General features: G+C 41.2%; 1 protein-coding gene across 13 annotated transcripts in view; it reads left to right on the top strand.

The window, feature by feature from the left end:
- ARVCF (ARVCF delta catenin family member) overlaps positions 1-20,568 on the top strand; it is a 290,550-nt gene that overhangs the window by 125,757 nt on the left and 144,225 nt on the right. Inside the window, exon 1 of one of the 13 annotated variants that reach the window (XM_056338394.1) lies at positions 7,692-8,193. The exons of 10 other annotated variants lie outside the window; for them this stretch is intronic. In XM_056338394.1, the coding sequence (XP_056194369.1) occupies positions 8,173-8,193 (21 nt within the window). In that variant the 5' untranslated portion in view covers positions 7,692-8,172. Of the gene's footprint in view, positions 1-7,691; positions 8,194-20,568 lie in introns of those variants that run through there. 2 more of the 13 variants (XM_056338443.1, XM_056338397.1) reach the window with 2 other exon arrangements.

The raw sequence follows: 20,568 nt of genomic DNA, 5'->3' as shown, positions 1-20,568 counted from the left end.
ACAGTGCCAACTACCCAGAAAAAAACTCATCGGTAGTTAACCCATGCATGTTCTGCTTCTGCTAGTACTGAGTAGATGGCAGAATGTTGAAATAATTTGTAGGGATAGTCCTAATTCCTTTATAAAACCAGTTGAAGCCATAGAAATGTAAGTTCTGATTCAGGGGTATGGTATGGTTTGGTGTCAGTCATACCATGCCTGTTCTCTAGCCAGCTGCTGGTGTCCCTGCTCTCAGCTCCCCCTCAGTAATTCAGCTCTTGCGTTCTTTTGGCCTTCAGGTCACTGTGCAGTTATGCATGCACTAGCTATGCCATCAGCCTGATCCTGTAAATTCAGTATGTATGAGTAGTCTTACTGAATTTCTAGGAATGACCTGGGTCAGGTTTCAGCTTCTGCGTATGTGCAACTATTCAAAGGTTCTGGGGAGGGGAAGGCAGGGCGGGGGGCGGGTGGAGATCTGGGAATATGATTCCCATGGGAGAGTGGGTTCTTAGATCAGAAATCGGTGTGAGCTGAGAGAGATTTGCAGTACCTGTGAATCCCAGCACAGTTAGGAACTGGATCAGAAACTGTTACTTAGCTACTTTTCAGGGAAACTTGTTCCCCATGCATGAGGTATGATCCCATCCCTGGCTTCCTCTGTGCTGGAGATGATAATAGTTGTTTGCTTGGAGATTGGAGCTTTTGCCACCTTTTTTTATGGACATTGTCTCACGTCTGTGAAAGTATCAACTCCTGGTTTACTGTGAGAGCTGGGTTCTTTTGCTGATAGCTCAGCAACAGCAGAAGCTGGAAGCAAGGAACTGGTGTGACTCCAGGCCAGAGCACTGCAGATGGCTTAAGACAGTGTTGCTAAGCCAGCCTGCACCTTACATGAATTCAGCCAAAGCAGTAGCTCCCTTGGAATTACTGCATGTGTTTCAAATAGAGACTTTCCAAAGTGACAGTGTGGCATGCTGCACCACTGTGAGCTCAAGGAGCTCCTGCTGTTTGCCTTTCTGCTGGGATTACCCAAATTCCAAAAGAAATCGTAGAACTTGCTTCCTGTATTACAGAAGGAATGCAATAGCACAGGGTTAACAAAAAAAGAGAGCTCGTGCAACAGGCATCATGGTATATATCATATAAGAGCCTCTGAAAGATGGCTCAAGTCATATTCCTGCAAGAATTTACATTTCCTGGTTCTTCTATTCCTTGTCATAGCTTCTCCCCTGTGATTGTTCTTCAGTCTTCATTTAAGGCCTTAGATGGTAAAAACATGGATACAAAAGTGAATGGAAGTATTAGCATCTATTTAAGCAACAACTCAGATTTGACCAGCTGCATCAAAAGCTGTGAAGTGCTTTCCAGAGGGATTTATTTGATAACTGGGGTTTAGGTACTTTGCTTACTAGTTATTTGGGGCTCAGATCTGCTGGCATGCAGCAGAATCTACTCAAAATCTGATGTGTTATGTGAGAAGTGTTGTATAAATCTTTGTCAGCAACTCTATTTTTAAAAATTTTTAATGAATCCTTTGGGACCTACTTTTAAAAAGGGAACTGAGGAACTGATCCTCTGTCTGGTAAGGAAAGAATTCTTTCCAACACAGTGTTCTGTTTTTTCAGAATTTAAATATATGCTATTTTATAGTTTTTCATGTGTAGGTTGAAAAATACATCTTCTAGCTCAAAGATGCATGCCTTTGCAGAAATCTCACTTTTTCTAACATCAACAGTACCTCACTTTCATGTCTCACACTTCATCTCTTAAGTATGTGCTCTGCAACTTTATATGGGAACTGCTAAATTCCAAAGTGCCATCTAATGTTTGTCAGCAGGACAGCAACTGGTTTATGCTAATGATTATAATAGTGCAAAGCAGTGACCACATTTACCCTAAGCATCTCAGAAATATTTTTGCAGTTTCACTTGCCTTGAAAGTCTCAACTTCTTTTGTTTCATGTGAATTTTTATTAAATGAGGTTTTGGAAGCAACTGAAAGGCAAGGATTTTCTTATTTTGTTCACCAAGATTTGTGAAAGAATGATCTTCCACAGCTGTTAACCTTTCTGGCCTGGAACTGTGTCAAGTTTAAATTATTTCATTTGAATGACAAATTCAGTTTCATAATTTTCTATGATTTTACATTGCTTTACTAACAGAACTGTGTTTTCTTCCAGAAGTACATATAGGAAAAACACATCAAAAATAAATTCTGCTTGCTGCATGTACCTTATTATGTAAACTGGCATCTAGGTTGTTCTTTGCATGATGTCTCTGAGTGTTGCAAGATCAGGTACCTGCAAGTAATTATTAAAAATGTCTTAAAACAGGAACATTCAAATGTAAACATTAAAGAGTAGTATCAGGTTTAACAGGACTTTTGTAAAAACAACTTTCTTGTCGCTTTTACTACATTTGCTTCTTGATAATTAACATGAAAACTTCTTACATTTTAAAGTTGTTATTTATTTTTCATGTTCTGCTGCTTGTTTATTTCTCAGCTGAGACAGCAGAACATGATTTATTGTACTGGTGTTTTAAGATATTTTTTTCTCTTACATTTTAGTTCCCAAGCATACTACTGTACTAGTTCAGCTGGGATGTTGAGGAAGAAAGATTTAAAACCTTCACAAAACCTTTTTGCACTGTATCTCTCATTTTTATGAAAAGATTTTGTTACTAATACAGGCCTTGATCCGTATGTGTACAAGCAAAGCAGACCTTTATCCCAACAGGGCATTGCACAGGAGTCGGTCTGTCTTCGTAAGCCTCTACTCTTGCAGATCCACATGTGGCCACAAGAATGTTTTGCAGAAACTTTAAAACCGGCAAACAGGCAATTTCCGCTTCCCCTGAGCCCTCTGAGATTTGGACCTGAAAGGTTCAACTTGGCTTTTAAAACCAACAATTTTCCACAATTGCATTTCAGCTGTCTCCAGTATCTGTAAACTCTTGCAAACTAATGCTGAAAGAGCCCCAAATGAATGCTGGGTTATGATGACATTAACAAATTACTGAGCCTTTCGCTAGTTTAGGCCATCTTGTTAATGGTTCAAATTATGCTCTCGCTTGCTTTGTCACAAATCTGGCGTAATTCACTGAAGTCATTGGTGTGACTGAGAACAGAATGGCCAAAGAGGACCATGGGCAGCCTGAGGCTGTGTGCCAACTATAATTAAAGCCTTTGATTTAAATAAATGTCACAGTTTAAACACTATTTAAATATATCTTTTAAAAAAATCATCAAAAAACAACAAACCAAAAACCAACCAAAACTGCTTTCCTTGTTAAGCTACCAAATTACTAGCTGAAGAGAATATTTTTTTAACCATAGTTGTGGTGACTGGGAAATGCTGTAGAATACTGCCAGAGTTCATTTTAGGGACTTAATCTAAAATGTATCTTCAGCTTCTGGCAGAGTGTTTTTAGAATACTGCAGTTAAAAGTTGAAAAGAACCATAGTCTCCATGTTTCTAACCCATCTCGATTAGCTCTTCTTACTTTTTGCAGTCTTATTTTCATATGTATTTCAAATTCAAGAAACTTGCTCTGCAATAAAATTTCATACAGAGACCTTAATTATCTCTTCAGAAGAAAATCCAAAACAGCTTCAGGTTTTGGTTTGAGGAGGTTAGTAATTACCATAAAAATCAGTTGATTGTACAGACGGCTATCAATCCAGTGTGTAATGGCAAACCACATTTTTGCCCTCTGGGTGAGAGAATGACATGTTAAGCTGGTATCTTCTGAGCAAGTGATTGTGATGTGCAGCTTCAAATACAGCACAAATCATGTGGAAAATCCAAAACTAAAACCAAATCGAAGAAATGAAAAATGGTTAATACTGCATATGTCTTTCCTGCATTTGAGTGTCTTTGTTTTCCTTTCCAATAACTACAGCATGAAATTATGGTCACAGTACCAACCTTAAATTTGATTTGTTTTCCTTGCTGTTGTCATTCTGTTATAAAAGTAATGGTATTTTAAAATTTTTTTTCTTCAACTGGAGGAGGTTTTTCTGGGTTTATTCCTGTAAAATTAGTTGATTCTTATCTAAATCAAGCTGCTGGGAAGAAACATAGGTCATTTATTCAACTGCGACCTATATGCAGTGACATGTAGCTTCCTCTGTCCTTTATTTCTAATGTAAGCAGTGCTGTCACCAGGCTGTCCTTGTTCTCATCCTGTCATATGACAACTTGGATGAAATGGAGTTGACTGATATTAAAGGTAGCAAGATGGAAGCTGTGTTTGTATACAAATGAAAAACCCCTGAACTTACTGAAATACCTAATCGTGTCCCTCTGCAGAAGGTGTGTCTGCTTCCTCTTTGCCATGTGGTTCTTCAGTCTTGTGATCCTTTAGACATCTTCTTTAATACTGGATTCTTAAAGAAGGGTGGCACATAAAATCATCCTCCATTTATACACAAGTAGTCCCTGATTGAGGCAGTCTGGCTTCATCTCCATTTCTAACCTTGCAGTATGAAAGCAAAAACATTGTCAAAACTACGTTGATGGAAGTGTTAGAAGTATCCTGGTGGATTTGTCCTACTAGAGTCACACAGCCATTTTGGAGCAAGTATGGATGCTTTGAAAGGGTTTACATAACTTTTCAAATATATTTAAAAATTATGGAAATGGTAACAGGAAAACCAATTTCAAAATGTATCTTGGAGATACAATGTCTGTTTTCATTTGTCTGTATTAGAATCGTTACAGTAGGGCACACTGACACATCATGTTCTTTAGTCCTCTCACCGTGTATATTTGCTGCTTGAAATTCACAGAACGGCAACAAAATACCCTCAGCGTGGAAGTACCTATATGAATGTAGGCTATCTAATTCAGAGAGTTGCCATGGATGGTTGTGGTGTTTTGCCTATATGGTTAGCTGGGATTTTTGATTCATCTTGTGCCTTCTTGCTCTGTTGGGTTTATGGAAGTTACATATCACTGAAGCCATATGTTATGTTTCCAGGCAGAGCTGTAAACCATTTCATTTTTACTGCCTCTGAGAGCAGATCAATCTGTAGTGCAGCACTAGTGATGGAGAATTTTTTAAAGGTAATGGGAGAAAATAAAAAAAAAAAGGAGCTTGGCCCAGATACTGTACTACTCCGTCTTGCAGAGAATTAAACCCTTTCCTATTTATAAGATTTTAATTTCTCAGAAGAAAGGTTTTCACCCTACTTTTACAGCTGGGAAAAATGTGACAGATTAAGAAATTAAGGTTCATTTAAAAAAAGGGGGGCGGGGGGGGAGGTTGTGATGTAGTCAGCAGTCTGATACTAATGGATAGAGTGTTTGTTGCCAGAATTTGGAAGTTCAGTACAATGTTAGGGATCTAATCCATTACTCTTATTTAGGTAATTAGTTCTTTTACTTCAGCACTGCCAAGTCCCAGCATTCAGAATTATATAAGCTGGTAAAATATTGCAAGCAGCTAAGGAATAAGAGGGCTTGAGATGTATTTTGCCTTTTTAAAAAAAATAATTATAAAAAAAGCGTTGGCTTTGAGTCAAAACATTTTCAAAATTTACTTTACAAGCAGAAAGCCTACAAACATCTCTTATAGTTTTGAATGGAAAATTATGTTTTTAAATAACAACCTAACTCCAGAAGGTGGGACTTCAAAATTCAGCAATGCTAATGTTGCATAGCTTGGACAAATACCTGTGGGTTTACAACATGAGAGACTTCTTATGTGAGTAAGAATTGGCAAGTCCATCCAGGAAGGTTTTCAGTTTCATCGTTTTGCATGCAAGAGTAGCTGCTTCAGTGCCCTATAGATACAGACTTTATAACGTTTTTTTCTTTGACAGTGTATAAAGGTCTGGCACATATCCATGTGCATGCTTAAACTGAATGGTACTTTCAATGCCAGCATGGCCTCAACAAAAGTTGAGCTATTTTCGTTTGTTAACGAAGAAAAGTTGGACAAGGAGAAGGGGCCAGGGGGGGAGAGTGCTGTACAAAAGTCCGGGAGACTCATGCAAAATGTGTCCCTTTTGCTTTGGCCTTCAAGTATTTTATTAATGGCCACTACCAGTTGCCTCTGAATCATTCCGCTGTAGATAGAGCATATTCTTTCCCTCCAGTGAAGCAAATAACTTTGCTTCAGCTAAACCTTGTGGAACATCTACTATTGCCCTTGTCAACCTTTCTGGCATTTATTTTTAAACAAATTAGGATTGGAGTTGGGTAACACAGTTCTGCCCTGTTCTCTGCCCCGAAAATGAAAACCTTAGCTCTAATGTTTGGCTGGAATGCTGACACTGGCAGTAACAGGAAAGCTGAATTTAGGATTAAATAGGTCTGAAACCTTCCTTCTGGTCTTAAATGTCAGTATAGGAGATGCCACCTTTTCATGTTGATCTGGTAGGATGTTAATTAACATGTTAATTACACTGATACTGGAGGCACATTTTAGTATTTTCAGGGAATGTGAAGCTGGGAAGAAAAGACACTGTACAAAGGCACCTATTCTGATAATTGAAGAAGATTAAATTGTAATGTACCTTCCTTTTTGCTTTATGGCTGGTCTTGCTGTCTCTGACTAGCCCTGTTTTCCAGAGGTAGTCTCTATAATTTGAGGGAGTAGCTTTCACTCCCTAATTACCATTGTCCAGCCACCAGCTGTTTCAGGGGTGGATTTATTTATTACTTTGGTTCACTGCAGGACCCACATATGGAAGAGGAAAAGCAACCCTTACCCCTCGGCCAGTGACTGCAAGTGGTGCTGGTCATTTAGTGCTGGGGAGGATGGAGCCGGCTGCCTCTCAGGCCTGGCTGACTGTGTACAGCTGGAGGCAAGGCTTCGGTCCTGGGCTGGGGAGGCATGCCCACCTGCCCCGGGTGGTCCTGGGCAGGGGGGGTGGGGGGGGGAGTGGGGGGAAGACATCAGATGCTGGCAAGATTGGGTTACACCTACCTACCTAGGTCTCTTCAGACTTGATGCCTTAATCTATTTATTAATACCTACCCTTTCTGCAATTTCGTGGAAAAGGCATCAAGAAGGATCAGATCTTCAAGTAAGAAGTATGGGAGGCTCTCCTCCTTCCCAGCAATTTCATGGAGGCTTGCAGTCTGGCTGCCTGCTGGAAGATGGAACGTTGAAGGCTGGGTACTTCCAGTTTACTAGCAATAAATGAACGTGAAAGCTGTGCTGTATCACACAGTGAGGTCCCAGGTGTTGTTGCAGAATGTGGTGACTGCAAGGTACAGCACATCTGGCATTCATTTTGGTGATGAGTAATTTATCAAGACAATCATTTAATGAATGCGGGCAGGCTTGTGGGCAGGTGAACTCTTAAAAAATGAGGCCAGTTGTACTTTGTGCTGTAAGCCTCTCTGCATCTGTGTAAGGTGGAAAAGGGAGGAGGCTGTGGTGGAAGATTATCTTTCGCTGGTGTAGGTGCGTTAGGGATGTATTAATCTCCAAGTGCAAAAAGTAAGCAAGTGAGAGGATTTCCTTTCTTGTGCTGTCTTGTTAGACCTTCCTGTAATTCGCGAGGCAGCCGCGCTGGGGGTGCAGACGGCATCTGGGGGCCTCTCTGGCCCCCCCCGTCGTCCCTCCCCAGCAGCAGGTTCGCGGGTGTAGAGTCGCCGGTAACAGTCGTTTCGCTCGGTGACATTTTTCCTCTTTGTCTTCGCAGCCCGGCGGGAGCAGGGCGGGGGGCGGGCCGGGACGCGGGGAAACCCCGGGGGGCACCGGGCGGGCCGGTGCCGGGGGCCCGGCAGAGGCGGCCCCGCTTCTCCCGCCTCCCCCGCCGGGCGGCCGCCGGGCGCCCCCCGCTCCCCGGCGCGCCGGGCGTGGCCGCGCCCCAGCCCGCGCCGGCTGCGGCTGCCCGTCAGTGCCGCCCCCCGGGACGGAGCCGCCGGGGCCAGCCATGTGAAGGGCTCGGCCCTGGCGGGAGGCAGCCGCCGGCCGTGCTGGGGGTTGGCTTGGCGTTCTGTTTTGTGCCAGGGGAGCGGCGCGGTCGGTGGTGTGCCTGCCCTGGATGGGCTCTGTCCGTGGGGAGGCTGCCGAGGGGCTCAGCGGCGAGGCTGCTGGGCGGGCTACAAAAGGAGCGGGCTTGCCCGAGGAACGGGGCTCTGGCGGCTGTCAGAGGAGAAGGTCCGCGGAGGGTCTGCAGGAAGCTGGAGGTGTGCCCTGCTAGGGACCGCGCAGCCGGCACTGGGCATAAATGCCTGCGGAACTCAAACAGGTTAGTGCGAAACTTGCGTCCTTTCCCCTCGGGCTCCGGCGGTGTGTGCGGCCGCGTGTGCCCGGCTCCGCTTCTGGGCGAAGGAGGTGGCTCTCGGCCGGTGGAAGGGGCTGTTTACTTGTGTTCTCATTTTTTAGCGAAGAACTAAGAGCAAAAGCTGAGCTGCTCTTTCTAACAGAGCGTTCGAGAGAGGTTTTGCTTTTGTCTCTGGTGCACTAACTGGTGAAACACCCGAAAAAGCAAGCCATTGTTTTCTTTGACCTTCTCGTCCTGTTCAATAAATCTAAGGAACTCTCTGACATGAACTGCTAGAAATAGTGCTTTTAAAGAAGAAAGCTTTGCTATTGTGTATTCGTTAAATGTTTGCTTTTCCCATACAGCGTTCTGTTGCTTTCTCTTTGGTTTTGCTGTTGAACATACCAAAGAAGTAACTTCGGTTTTGCCCTCAAAATGTTATCTTAAACTAAGAGCCCTCTTGGCTGTCACCTGAGTAACTGTAATGGACTTGTAGCTCTGTGGGAAAAGATTTTGAATATTATTCTTTACCTTGGAGTGTCATTGGGCTTTGCAGAGTAAAGCTGTTGCAGACTAGATTTAAATAAATAGAGATCATATAGAGTCCTGTAATGTATAGGTGCTTATCTTGTTAACCTCCTTCATCTACCTTGTAAGCCTCAGGAAACCCTACAAATTCAGGTGATGGCAGGGTAGAGCTGCTCCTCAAACTAGGATGAGGGGTTATCTTTTTCTTAACCCTTCTTTTTCTTCTGTGCCTTTTTAACTTAAAACACAGTATTTTAGGATAAGAAAATGCAACAATAATGCATTACTGAGAATACATCTATGAATTTGTTTAGGTTCGGTGCACAGGAATCATTAGAGGTGCTTCAGTTTGGTGTGATCATGCTGTGTTCTACTTGTCCAGCTCGGTAACAGAAGGCTGAATCATTTCTTGATGCAAATAGGATGTTGGTTCCCTTGAGGGGAAAGTAGCCCTTTCAGCTGGGCCCTTGAGTGATCATTTCTTTGTCTGTAGGCAGCCTCTGCAATCACTCCCTGCCTGCTAGAGGTGACTGAATCCTGGTTTTGTTTGAGTGATTCTCCGTGTGCATGCTACCTGTGGACTTCTTAGAGAGGAAGGGATTTTCTTTGTGTATGTGGTCCTGTTTGTACTTCCTCACGAGGAGTTGCTGTACGTGTCAAGTTCCATGCAATAGGTTGTCGATTTTTAGGTAGATAAGATGTTGATTTTTAGATAGATGTAGTTAGCATCTGTCTATCTATAGGGATTTTGGTTTTTGTTTTTTTCAGTACAAGGAAAAAACCTGGAGGTAAGGAGCAGAATGCTAACTGTAAAGAAGGTGTGTTTGATGTCTCTTGACCTGTGCAGTAGGGCTGTGTTCTTGTTTTCAGGGTTTTCTATTTTGATAGGAGGAAAAACTTGAGTCAGAGTGGAAGATTATAGTTCATCACTTTAGGTCATGCATTTCAGTTAACTTGTAAATTCTTCTTCCATATCAAAACAAAAAACCCTTATGGATATAATTTTCAAGCTGCGTGTCATAGTTGAAGATCAGACAGAGATATATTATTTTATCTTTCTTAATGGAGGAAGGGCTTGATTCATTCTGAGGTCTTTTTGCAAAGTAAATGATCAGTCTGATGCTGCAGCAGTGTATTAGAGAATGCTTTGCTTAATGAAAGACAGTAGTTTTAAACTGTGAGCTGTCAGAGAAATTAATTGTGCAGTTATAGGGCCTCTAGAAAGTAATCTTTTAGCTTTAATTATCACAAGTAAAACTAAGCCAAATGGCTAAATGACTTTGAGGTGAATGGCAAGCCTACACAATCCATACAGACAAAAATGGGAGAGATACTAGAACAGACTTCTGCCACATTGACTAAAGACCTAATGTGTTTAGATAAAGACGGTTGTGAAATAATTAAGAATCACCAAGAGTAACTTACACCTATGCTTTTGGCTTCTGCTGGGAATAGTTGCGCTTTCTGAAGTTCTGGGCCACAAAAGCAGCGTTGTACCTGCGAGCACTGGTCGAAGAAACAAGTGCTGAAAAACCAGGTGGTCACCTGCTTGGTGTTCTCCCTTGGCGTTCCCCGTCCTGCTGAGGGATAAAACTCAGCACAAACTTCAGCAGTCATCTGCAGTCTGCCTTTCTGCAGTGGCCCGAGAGAAAGTATTGAGTTAATGAAATTCAGAAGGATCTTGAAGTCTGGAACTGTTAAAATACATTTGGTCATATGACATACAGCTTTGATCTGGATCTGAAGTGTTAAGCACTGGCTTGCCTCAGGGCCATGAAGTTGTGAAGGAGAAAGGAGTCCCTTAAAGTGACTTTTGCCAAAAGCTCTTCAGCTCTGTGTTACTCCTGCTTCAGAAAATACTTGGCTAACGTTCCAGATTCAGGCACTGAACTCAGTAGGGCTGCCCTTCCTCAGCACTTTGTCCCTGAAGCATTTTGCTAGAGGATGATACTGATGTGAGAGAGTATGAAATCTTAGATCTGGCAGGATGAAAAAGTAGTTAATGTATTAGTGACATACCTGACATGAGTCTGTACTAGTGATGGTAATCGTGTGGAAGAAATGTTCATGGAGGTGCAGCATGCAAAAGCGTCATCATTTGCCAAATGGTTGGGCAAGTCATACTAGAAAAAGCAAGAAAGAAGGGAGCTTAACTTGTAACGTGGATCAGGTTCACCCATGGATTCTCATATATAATAGACCTGAAAAAGGTCTGACATGCTCTGTAGTCTTGAAGAGGTGCAGCAATTACCCTGCTCCCCAAAGTAAAGCCCTTGCCAGCAGTTGGGACCTCTGTAGCAGAGCTGGGCAAAGAGAATGTGTTTCGGGACTCAGTTACTGAGAAGTTGAACTACATCTTGGAGGAACTGAGTGGAGGCACACGTTCCCTTCTGCTAGCTCCTGCCACAGAGGCAGTAGTTCCCCACAGGAGGGTGGATACACTAACTTTTTAGGCAGTTACTGCCTAACTCAGGTGCTGAACTTCAAAACCGAGGTGTCTCTGGATCTGCTTTTACCCCTTGATACAGGGGCTTGCACAGTGAGGTCCTTTACCGTCTCTGGGATGATCTGGAGCTGCAGCAGGACACAACATGTAGGTTGGGAAAATGCAGGTGTTCTGTTTCTGAAAATGTTGTTGCAAGAACTATGTTCTCCTGGAAGTGCTGTTGTGTGCTGTTGGAGTGTGAGGGTTTGTAATGTCCATCTTGTGTGTCTGCCTGCTTGTATACAGCTTTGTAACAGGGACAAGCATACCAAACAAAGCATTCCAGCAGTTGCACTTCCCAAGGCCCTGTTGCTCAGCCACCTGTCCCAAAGGTTGTGAGGTGAGCTGGTGTACAGGGAGAATCAGGCTGTCTGCATTTTTTGCTTGTTACACTGCAGTTGCTAAAAATAGAAGGTATCTTCTTTGTGGTTTTTTTTAAGAAAAAAAGTATGTATGCTCAACATCTTTCATAACATAGAAATACACATTATGGAAGATAAAACGGGGGGGGGAGCATGTTCAGCAGTTGCATTTGAAACTACACAGGCTGGACATCTCTAAGACAGCTGTTCACAAACATTTAATCTCAAAACGCTCTTCTCTGAGGGGTTCACTTCTGCCATTAAATTAAGGTTTTGATACTGACTTTGGTAGGAGTCAGGTCAAGGCCACTGGGTGAAAGTTGTATGTCTGTATTTGGGTGTTAAATAATAGGGCATTTCTCTGTGAGGATTATGACATGTTCTCAGTGTGGCTTTACTTATTCCTGCATCACAGGGGGACATTCAACTGTTACTCAGTTGCTCTGAGTTAATTTCTTCTGTGATAGCAAAATTGTGCAAATATATGCAGGGAAACTTCTAAAAAGCTCCTGTTTCATTTGCAGTATGCCATAAAGGTGTAGGGAACATAATGTAACTTATTTCTCTTACTGCTTCTTCCCACCCTGAAACTTTTGAAGTGCCTATGCTAATTTAAGGAAGTGTTACTTCCTCCCCTCACCCCCTAAGATACCACTCTGAGACACAGAATTAGTATTTCTAAGATAATGCCGATTAATTAAGGAAACTAAAATATCAGACTGCACCACTGCTTGTTCTCCTTTCTGGAAATATTTGTGGGTATGGCTGTGTGAGATGGGAGCTTCAGCTTCACTGGGTTAAGAATGTCCTATCTTTTTCTGCTGCTGGCTGTTGCTTTGCCAAATTATGCAACAGTTGCCCTCTTGCTTGTGCAAACACACATTTTCAGGGCCATTCTGTGGGCAAGACCAGTGAACGGATCCAGCTTAAAAATTGAAGCAAGGCTTACATGGTTTAGGAGGAGTGGCATCTTGAACAAGAATGAGGCCCTTGGAAGAGCTGTACCTTCCTCCTGGGGGTGCAGAAGCATGTGCATAGTATCTGATGTAACTACTCTTGCTGGTGAAACAAGACAATACAGGGTTTTCCTGTCTCAAATGACTTGGCCTGGGAGCTCCATATACATTTGGTTTGCTCAGATCTTCCCGAGGATGGAGCAGAGCATAAAAAAGACCCTGTTCTTCACGTTTTTGAAAACTACTATTGTTTCAGTAGCATCTTCAATGTGACTGATGTTACTCAGCAAAGCTCAGCTGTGCCCAGCAATGACTTTGTGGGAGAAATGGCAGAAAAATTTAGGGATGCATATGCAGGTTCATAGCAGATGGAAACTTTTTTCTGCTTAACTCTGCCTTCCAAGGTAATTTTGTTAATGGGAGTCTTCCTTGTTACTTCATACTAGCCTATGTATTTTTCATAGCATTGCACAGACTTTATACTACAGGAGGTAAGAGAAGGAAATTAGTATTGCAGTAGCTCTAATAGTCATAAGGATAGGATAGCAGAGATGATGCTTCGTTTATGTTCAAAGCTTTTGTTTCTGGTGAGAAATGGAACATAGGAGTTTGTTAAAAGGTTTTCTTTGATTTTGTTTTTTCTTTTTAAGAATGAGGAGGGGCTGATGATTCGTCCCTGTGTCCCATCCATGGAATAAATAGCAAGAGGAGAAGTTTAAATGTGAATGCAGTTCCTGAAATCCTGAAACTAGAGAGAGCGTATTTCAAATACTTGAATAAAGGGAAAACTGAACCTCAAACTTTGATAGTTTTAAATTTCGTGGTGTCCTTTGTGTCTCATGTATCTCATGAGGTTGCAGCCAGGCTTTGGGATTATTTTTTTACTCATTTGTCTGCATGCCGGAGTAGTGAACAACTGTAACTGTACCTGAGAGAAGCTTGATGAGCATGCAGGGGCTAAAATCTTTTTCTGGGGAATCATGTTTTTTTTATATCTACAAATGCCTGGGCAAGATCTCTTCTGTCTCACTCAGGGGTGGTGATTCCGTGGACTCAGTGCTCCCTGTATACTGCAGTAATATGAAAATTCATTACATTCAGTGGTGTTCTCTGCCTCTTTGATGAGTCAAGCCCACACCTGCTTACAGCAGGAAATTGAAATGCCTGAGTTTTCCCTTTTGGCTAATCCCACACATCTATCCTTAGCATCACAACACTTCTCTTTGACGTTCAAAAAATAAAGTGAAAACTGTTCTAAGTAAACCTGGAGAATTTTTGAGCTTTGGAATTTCTGCCTCTGCACGCTAAATAACTTGGTACAGCTCTGAACTTTTATTTTTAGTAAAATTTTCAAAGCCAGTCTACTGTTATGTTCAGAGAAAGAGGTGTTCCTGAAAGCCTGAAATGAAACCAGAATGTGACAGCTTGTTTTTATACTGTAGAGAATGTATTTTTGTGTGTGTTTGTGTGTGTATATATATGTATAAAAATACATATATGGAGGAAATGAGAAGGTGATATAATTTAAGTAGCATTACTTTGGATGTGTGTAGTGTAACACTGATCAGAATCATCTGGAATGTTCAGAAGACTTCAACTTACAAACTTGTAATTCATTAAAGCTGATAAAAGATATGCAGCACAATTTGTTTATGGATGGTAGAACCCTGACGTGTAAACAGTTCCTCTGTATGATCAGTGTTATTCTGCTGTTTGAATTGTAGAGGTTTTTTCAAATAATTCTAGCAAGTTTTGCATCTGAAGCTATTTGCATCCCTCTCTTTTGATGATACAATTCTCCGGCAAATTCAGTGTTATGGGAATAAAGGCCTTTTTGGCTTCTGGGCATGGCAGCATGTGGGCCTTAGCTAGTTGGTGTTGTGATGCATTTAACAAAGACATAAACCAGTATTTATACCAGAATGCTATGCAGAGATGAAAGATTTCCAAGTTTAAATAAGAGAGAGTTATTTGGTTAAGGAGTTTAATACAGGCTCTTGAAAGTAAGTTAAATTGCAAGTAGCTGTGGAGAAAGATTTTATAAGGAAATCAGTGTGTAAGGCTACCTGGTGTACTTCACACCATACTGCACTACAGTAACGCAGAACAAATTATTTTGTTTTGAATGGACAAAATTACTTATAGAACAGATTATGCTGGTGGCTGGATTTCTCCATCAACGCCTGCCTGAATCCTTGTTAATCACTGGTAAACCAGACCCTAATTCTTTAAGCTGAAATGGTAGCTAGAAGCTCTTCCATGGCACCACTGTCTCATACTGGCATAAATTCTTGGAGCAACGCACTGTGGTTCTGCATCAGGTCACACTGATTTTCTCCCAAATACATGGTATACTCCCAGTCACCTTGCTGACTTCTGTTAGTATTTTGTCCTCCTTAAACCTTCTTCCTAATGGTAGCAGTGGTGACCAGAATAATTCTCCTATTGTTCGTATATATTGAATTAGGAGGAATGTATTGCCATTTAAACTTAATTCAGCAGATGCTTTATGTTGCTGGCCTCAATTACATTGGTTATCAGCTCATCTGTAAAACCAGCAATATGGTTTAGGAGACCTGTGTTGCCCAGATGGGCTGTCTTGGTGATCTCTGCCATTCTAAGTCTGTGATGAATCGCAGATATGGTTTTTCAGTAGCTTAAGCGTGCAACATTTTGTAGATCATTTTTTATGATGCTCTAATGAGGGAACAGTTACAAACACTCTTTTCCTGGGCTGTAAAAGATTTCAACTTAAATGCCAGATGCTGTGAAAGTAGAGTGACTTTGTAAATCGTATATATTTTTTTTAAATAGAGTATGTGTTGATGCTGCTTACTATTATAAAATCTCACTCTGGCTGCTTTCACAGCATCTGGCCATGAGATGTCCCCTTGAACTCCTGGATTACTGACACTTTTTTTTTTTGTGCTGGTAACTTCAAAAGTAATATCGTTTCATTACTTCCTCTAAATGCTGCTTGGTTTTTGTGCATTATCATGCCTTAGTTGTTTTCTGTTGAGTCAGTAATATTTTGGAATTAGCTGGTGTGCTGCAAACAAAATTCTTCACTATCTAGTTGCTTTTTTCTTTTCTTTTTTTTTCTTTTTTTTTCTTTGTTTTTTTTGCTACTAGATCTTATAAATACAGTCGTATCTCAGTATTTGAGAAGTGATCCTCATGTCACATGAGGGTTATGGGATTCTTGAATGCTCATGAGAGAGATGGCTGGACTTCATGGGTGAGGTATTTCCCTCTGGGTCTTCTCACTCATTGCTTATTTGGGTAAAGAAAGTGAGCGGGTGAAGGCCCCTTCTAAAGCAGCACTTGACTACCCAGTTCCTGACAGCGTGAGACTGTAACCTCACCTTCCTGGTGCATCAGAATGGCAATACTTAAAACATTCCCAAAACTTAAGAATTGAAGGTGTGCCTAATGCGTTGGTTTGCACATGCATGGAAACCTACATAGCCATGACTAGGGCTTCAAAACCGCTTTGCATAGTTTATAAGATGTTACAGGAAAACCCTGTGGCTGGTTTGCAAAGAGGAGGGGAAACACAAGTCCTGTCTTCCTCCCCAGTCAGGGATGTAGCTTGGGTGATGAGAGTGGATGCCAGCTACCACTGGTGGCTGGGTGAAGTTAAGCAAATGGTTTTCTGGATGAAATTTCAACGCATCAGTTATGTGGAAAACTTGTTCTTGCCTTCTAGCACTGGCAGGCAAGTTAGTAGATATTTAGTAAAACACATGGAAAGCATCTTAACTCTGCTAGTTATGGCATTAATTCATTTCTGCAGGGTGTTGTGTCCTAGCAGTAAGAGTGTTAGAACCTGGTGTTGCAGCTCCTGTCTCTTTTCTCTGCACCTCCTCCTCTTTCTCCCCCTCCTCTTTTCCCCTTTTCCTTCTTCCATCCCCTTTTATTCTTGCCCCACCCCCCCACCCCTGGCTTTTTAATAAACTTAGTAAGTTCTTTCTAGTTCTTCATTCTCCTCTTTGCCCAAAAGGAATGAACTATGGTATGTTTACAATAGTTTTAAAAAATTGTATTTCTCACATTAGCATATGTAAATGTGAGTAAATGTATGCTAGATGGTGAACATTCTGCATTTGTCCTTAGCAATTTCATCTCATCTGGGTCATTCTTTCTGTTTCTACCATGACATGTTGTTTTATTACCTGAGGCTGGAATGCATCTTGGTCATGGCGACACATTTATCTTGTATTTTATGATGTGATCTTATCACATCCCATTTCTTTTCTCTTTCCTGTTCAGCTTTTCATCTGTCAGTGACAGTCATGACACCAGGTAGTGGCATAGCAATAGCAGGGCTATGTATTAGTGCATACCGTTGGCAATTTTTAAGGGTAATACTTTGCTTCTAAGGTACAATATTCTTTTTATCAGGTTATTTCTGGAGGGAAGAGCCATTTGTAATTACATCAAAACCAGCAGCCATCAATCACTTTAGATGTAGGAGATAGCAAAAAAGGTTCCTCGGATAACATTCGGTAAATGTGAAGCAAACAGAAGGTGACACTGCACCCTTCTCCCTTGGCTGCAAGAGTACAAGGAGGTGGAAAGAATTGTTGATTTGTTATTTGTGTAACAGTGACAGACAGAACTTTGAGTTGCAGCTTCTGTATTTAACATAAAAGTAAGTATATTCCATCAACTCTATGAGAATGTGAAGCGAGAGGGGGAATGTTGTTCAGATCCATTGCTGAAGAGGTTTTGGCCCTTCTTAATATGTTGGGTTTAAAAGTGTATTCTTTCCTACCATTTCTTCAAGGGCCAGATCTTCAAAGAGAAAACTGCTGCTATATAAGCAACAAAAAATGAGGCGACAGACTTTCAAACCTTTCAAGCTAGTATATACCAACTCCAAATATGATTGGAGATTAATTAGAGTGCTGCGTCAACCCACTGAACAATTTTGAAAATCTGGCTGCTGGTTTTGGTGTATAAATAGGAACTGAAACATCTGCCTGCAAGTTGTTGTAAATCTAGTGTGACACACAGTTAATCCAGTAAGTTTTTCTGCTTCTTGGTTTTTGAGATTCCAGTCAAAATCATCTTTGTGTTTCCTTTACATGGGATCAGTTTTTGTTTATTTTTCTTTTTCTTTCTTTCACAAAGCTGACACTGCAAAATTTCAGCTTAACAGTGCCAACGCAAATTTTTCAATACACAAATAAAATGTAATTTTATTCCTTTCTGCCTCTACCAAGAGGCATAGCAAATATTGTGTAACACCCATCCTGAGCTTGGCCGGGTTTCAGAAACTTTCCAGAAAAAAAGACACTGGTAAAATCAGCATCTGCCACGTACATCAAGATAGTTAAGGAAGAGTTGTGTCCACAGCAGCTGAAGAGCTGTGTATGCATGTATAAATATACTGCAAATGTGTGGGAGTATTTAATGAATTGTTGCTCTTTGAATTTTCTTGTTCGAAGAAACTTGGCCCAGGTACGTTATGTGGATACTGTTTTGGCAACTGGAGTCACAAAAATATTTACAAAGTCTCTTGTGTTCTTCCCCCATGCTCTTATCCCCCCTTCCTGTATTTAAAATTCCCTGAAATGTTTTGTTCTAAAAAATCTACAGCTTTTTTATAAAATGACAGGGAGAATTAGCTTTCTCTTGGTTGTAAATTATAGATAAAGATGGCTTTAAAATTTAAGGTAATGATGGAAACAAAACATGTTACTTAAACTGTGTTTGTTTTTAATATTTCTGTGGATTACGAAGACTGTATTTTTGGGTGGCTCACAAATTGGGAAAAAGGTACTTTTGTTCCCTCATAAAATTCAGCTCCATGTTCTCCTGGGGAAAAACGTCAAGATGGCTTTGTTGGGCACTTCACACAGGATACCTCAAGTAGAAGCACTGTTTTGTGGCTCTGCTGTACTGTTATTTCTCGTAATAGTGGTGGGAATGCAGTACTGAATACCCAGAGGGCCCTGTGGGCTCCTGTTTTCATCCAGAATGGATGCAGGCTCTGAACTTTGCTGTCAGGCATGGTTGGGAACAGCCTGCGCACACGGTTACTGTGTGGGAGCTAACGTGAGGTGATGTAGGACAACTACTCTTACTAGGACAAAATAAGGTAAATATTTGCCCTGGCAACTGTTGAGGACAAATTTCTCAACACCATTGCACAGTTTGACTAGTTGAGCAGCACACTTCAGCCTATTACTATGCCACTTTATGATTATTTTTTTTACTGGTCCCTGGAATTCTGGATTTGGTTCTGATAGCACTCGTAGCAATTTCTGGCTTTCTGGCACAACTCATGTCTCGTTAGTTGTGGTAGAAATACTGTCACAGTGCGAACTTAGGGCTTCGGGCAGGATAGGTCCCTGTAGAAGTCTTTGGATTTAGTTGAGAATTGGAAGGGAAGGGAATACTGTCATGAGGTGATCAATTGCATTGGAAATGAAAGAGTTAAGAATGGAAATCTGATTGCGCAGCTGAAATCTCAATTTGAACTTGTGGTCTCTTGAGAGAAAATGCCATTCAGCACCGTTGCACAGTTATTTCATTCTTAATTTTAATTGACATATCCCAGAATGCAACCTGCTCTTACGAATTCTTACAGTACAGAGACGCCTGTGAGTCAGTGTGTCTCTGTGTGGGCGAGTTCTGTGTTTTAAATTCGGGTCATTGTTAATTTCCCTTTTGATACCAGCATCCCTTCTGCCTACCTTATTCACTCAGTAGGTTTATGAAATTTGAATGACTCTTTCCCTAAATAAGATGTTGGTCACCTCCTGGGATTTCTGCTTAATGATGTGACCCTGCTTCTTTTTTCTCTCCCCCACCCCCACCCCCCAGATGCCTGTTGAACAAGTAGAGGTGATGCTTTCATGGAAGTGTTGGTCTCTTGCCTTGGTGACAGTGGTATCCTGTGCAACATCAATAACAGAAAAGTAATTATTTTGTTGTTGTAAAATGGCAGCAATGTTTCAGCTTTATTGGGGGGGAGGGGGGAACCTCAAGCAAAAACTTGTTCTGGTGTAACATCAGTCATTCTTCCGAGTTTAATTCAAAACCAGTTATTTATAAATGCAGCATTAGCAGCAGAACTGTTTAGCTCCATCCTGTAGTAGTTGTGAGGACCAGAAATATCGGCCTAAAATATTTTTTAATATTTTATATCTCCAGTATTAATCACATTTTCCAAGTAAACTGTGTGATCGTCCAGATCAGGATTATCCTAGAACTTAGTTAACTTTCTTACAGCTTTTATCTCTGTTTTGTATCTGATGGGCATCAGTTTAAAGAAACACTTTGCAAACAGCAAAGAGCCTAAATGCATACAGTAGTCATAAATCCAGTGGAAATCTCATGCTTTAGAACATCAACTTGTGCTTTAATTTAGTTTTAATCTGTAGATGAGCAGATGAGGACAATGGCAGGCAAATCTAGAACACAAAGTTTCATGGGAGTGTAGACTTTGATGACCATTTGAGCTTATAATGGATAGGGTTAGTGTTACAGGTCTAAAAGCCTGGAAAATACACATTTCTGGAGTAGAACTTGTTTCTAGTTACATTGTTATATTTCCTGTTATTTCTCTTCTTTGTCTTCATAGCTGTTTTAGCTCATACAGGATTTGCTAGCATACAACGTGTAGTAGCTGTGATTTTGGAGAACAGGGTCTTCAATATCTCTTGAGTTTTGTCATAACATAAACTATCACAGAAACCATGTAGTGTTCAGATGGTGATGATCAGACTGACTGCATTTGTACAAGAATGTTTTGGTTTATGAAGGGTCACTCGTCTTAAAGACAGTTTCTTCAAGGGCCAGATCTTTGAAGAGAAAACTGCTGCTATATAAGCAACCTCAAGACTTTGTTGTCTTGAATATCCACTGCTCACCTTTTCCAGAAAAACTGATCAGTAGTAATGTAGGTAGACTAAGTAGGTAAAAGGGCATGATACGGTACATTTTAATAGTTTTTCCCTCTGACCATAAATAGGATGTGTTTGTTTTAACGTGGGAAGTGGTTTTGTATTGTTGTTAC

Source organism: Falco biarmicus, chromosome 1 (genome assembly GCF_023638135.1).
Source record: "Falco biarmicus isolate bFalBia1 chromosome 1, bFalBia1.pri, whole genome shotgun sequence".
NCBI lineage: Eukaryota > Metazoa > Chordata > Aves > Falconiformes > Falconidae > Falco > Falco biarmicus.
This window is presented reverse-complemented; position numbering and strand designations above follow the sequence as displayed.